The sequence below is a fragment of the Etheostoma cragini genome, chromosome 6 (genome assembly GCF_013103735.1).
Source record: "Etheostoma cragini isolate CJK2018 chromosome 6, CSU_Ecrag_1.0, whole genome shotgun sequence".
Taxonomy (NCBI): domain Eukaryota; kingdom Metazoa; phylum Chordata; class Actinopteri; order Perciformes; family Percidae; genus Etheostoma; species Etheostoma cragini.
This window is the reverse complement of record NC_048412.1, coordinates 18,856,317-18,858,266: the sequence shown is the minus strand read 5'-3', so window position 1 is coordinate 18,858,266 and position 1,950 is coordinate 18,856,317. Positions and strand designations below refer to the sequence as shown.

Below are 1,950 nucleotides of genomic sequence, written 5' to 3'. Positions count from 1 at the left end.
CCCCCCCCCCCCCGAATCTCCTTTTCTCTTTGGGGTGATGTCATAGCCTTGGAGAGAGTGACTGTTATTGCCAAGGTGAATTGTGTGTACTGTGTGCACTCAGTTAGCCAAACTGTGCTCCACAAAGCAAGGTCAAGGGGCGACAGACAACTAATGACTAATCAATGACAACCGAGTTATGAAATAGCAGAAATGATTGACGTCTTTTATGTCTCCACATAATGATAATTATACATTTCCTGTGTTAACTATTCTCCTCGTGCATATCAGCCTCCCTCTATTCCCTTTGTCTCCGGTGCCTTTCCCAGCATGCACTGACCTCCCTTCTCTGTTGTGTAAGTTACAGTCTGTCAGTGCCATCTGCTCCCTGTACCCCCTGCCGCCAAATTACAACACTAGCAGGAGCTGGACGATCCCAACACACCAACCTCAAAGTTCAGCATCCTGATTATTTCAAGTAAATAAACCCCCAGCAGTTAAAAATGTCCATTAGGCACTGGACAAGCAATGGTGTAGGTTTTCTCTTAATTTAACCAGCTTCGGTGAGAAAAGTGCGTGATGTTTTCAAACGAGCAGAATTCAGAATTGTAAAGCTCTAAATGAAGTTATAAAAATGGCAAGTTTACTCATGTTTTTTGCGCTAAGCACCCACTGAATACATTTCACTCAAACTTGTCCACAAAGTAATGCCGCAATCACAAGGTTTGCTTGCTGTTGGAAAGTGTCTTTACATAACTTATCAATCACATATACAGAAATGCACCGCTCTCATCTTTTTTGGAGAGGACAATGTGTGGGAGAGGGAGTAGGTGAAAAGATGAGAGATGGGGGGGGGGGTTGGGGGGGTTTGAACTACTGTGTATGTGATGTCAGTGAAGAGAGGAGCACTGTTAGAGGAAAAGTAGGCAACGAAGAGTAGGAGGAGGTGTGAGGTAGAAAAGCACCAGGCAGAGAGCGGAGGGAGACCAACAAAAGAGATTGATTACAGGAGAACCGAGGCGGCAGCATGTGTGTCAGACAGAAAAAGAGGGAAAAAAATAAAACATTGTAAATAAACATGCAGCCAAACTCACTGGTTAAAAAATTGAGTTGAAGTGTTTCTTGTCAATGACTGAAATCTGATATGAAAGAACATGCTGTAAGGAAAAGAAAATGAAGCGGAGAAGCGAGTGGAGTAGTAATCCTGTCCGGGCAAGCTGTGACAAGCCATTAAACACCACTGTCCAAACACATGATACAAGCAGACAATCAAAGCTGCTTGTAATGAAGGTATAAATTTACTTGACATAACCCAGCAGAGACCCAACCCGTCACACATTTCTTTTTCTTTCTTTCTTCAGCGTGCAGAGGCCGGTGAGTGATGCAGCTCAAAATGAGACAGACGGCCATAGAGTTCAAATCAAAACAAGAACCAGGTTTATTAAAACACGTCTTGGATTCCATGTCATACACAAGTCCTCAGATAACTTCAATTTGGTGCAAAGTACCAATAGCTTGAAAAATTAAAAAAAAAGATTATAAAAGATTAAAATGTAAAAATACGTAAACAAAACATTTCAGAAAAAAAGATTTAAAAAAGGAAGAGACACAGAAATAAGACAATACAACAAGTCAGATCAGTTTCTGAGGCGAGCTCGCCGGGATGTGCGGGAGATGGGTGTTGTCACTTTAGGGGTCTCACCCTCCGCCATTACAGCATCTGATGAAAAAAACAAATAGATTAGAAGTAGGACAAGTCATGGGCTGTTGTCTGAGATCAGTCATGGGCTGTAATGAATTTCCACTGCATGGTCTGGCACCACTCGCTTTAGGTACATGGTACTTTTCTGGATTTTGTTTGCCACTGCAGATCAGGCCTCATTGATGTAGTATATTGTAGAAATTCTTTATTAGGAATAATCCCTTGAGATGTGACATCTCGTTTTCGAGGGGGTCCTATAGGCAAAGCAT

At 42.2% G+C, this 1,950-nt stretch overlaps 1 protein-coding gene across 4 annotated transcripts in view; it reads right to left on the bottom strand.

Moving 5' to 3' along the window:
- Positions 1–1,522: 1,522 nt before the first annotated feature.
- Positions 1,523–1,950, bottom strand: part of ncapd2 (non-SMC condensin I complex, subunit D2) — a 19,724-nt gene continuing 19,296 nt past the window's right edge. For 2 of the 4 annotated variants that reach the window (XM_034874111.1, XM_034874108.1), the window contains exon 31: positions 1,523–1,699. In XM_034874111.1, the coding sequence (XP_034730002.1) occupies positions 1,617–1,699 (83 nt within the window). In that variant the 3' untranslated portion in view covers positions 1,523–1,616. The remainder of the gene's footprint in view (positions 1,700–1,950) is intronic. The other 2 variants (XM_034874110.1, XM_034874109.1) reach the window with 1 other exon arrangement.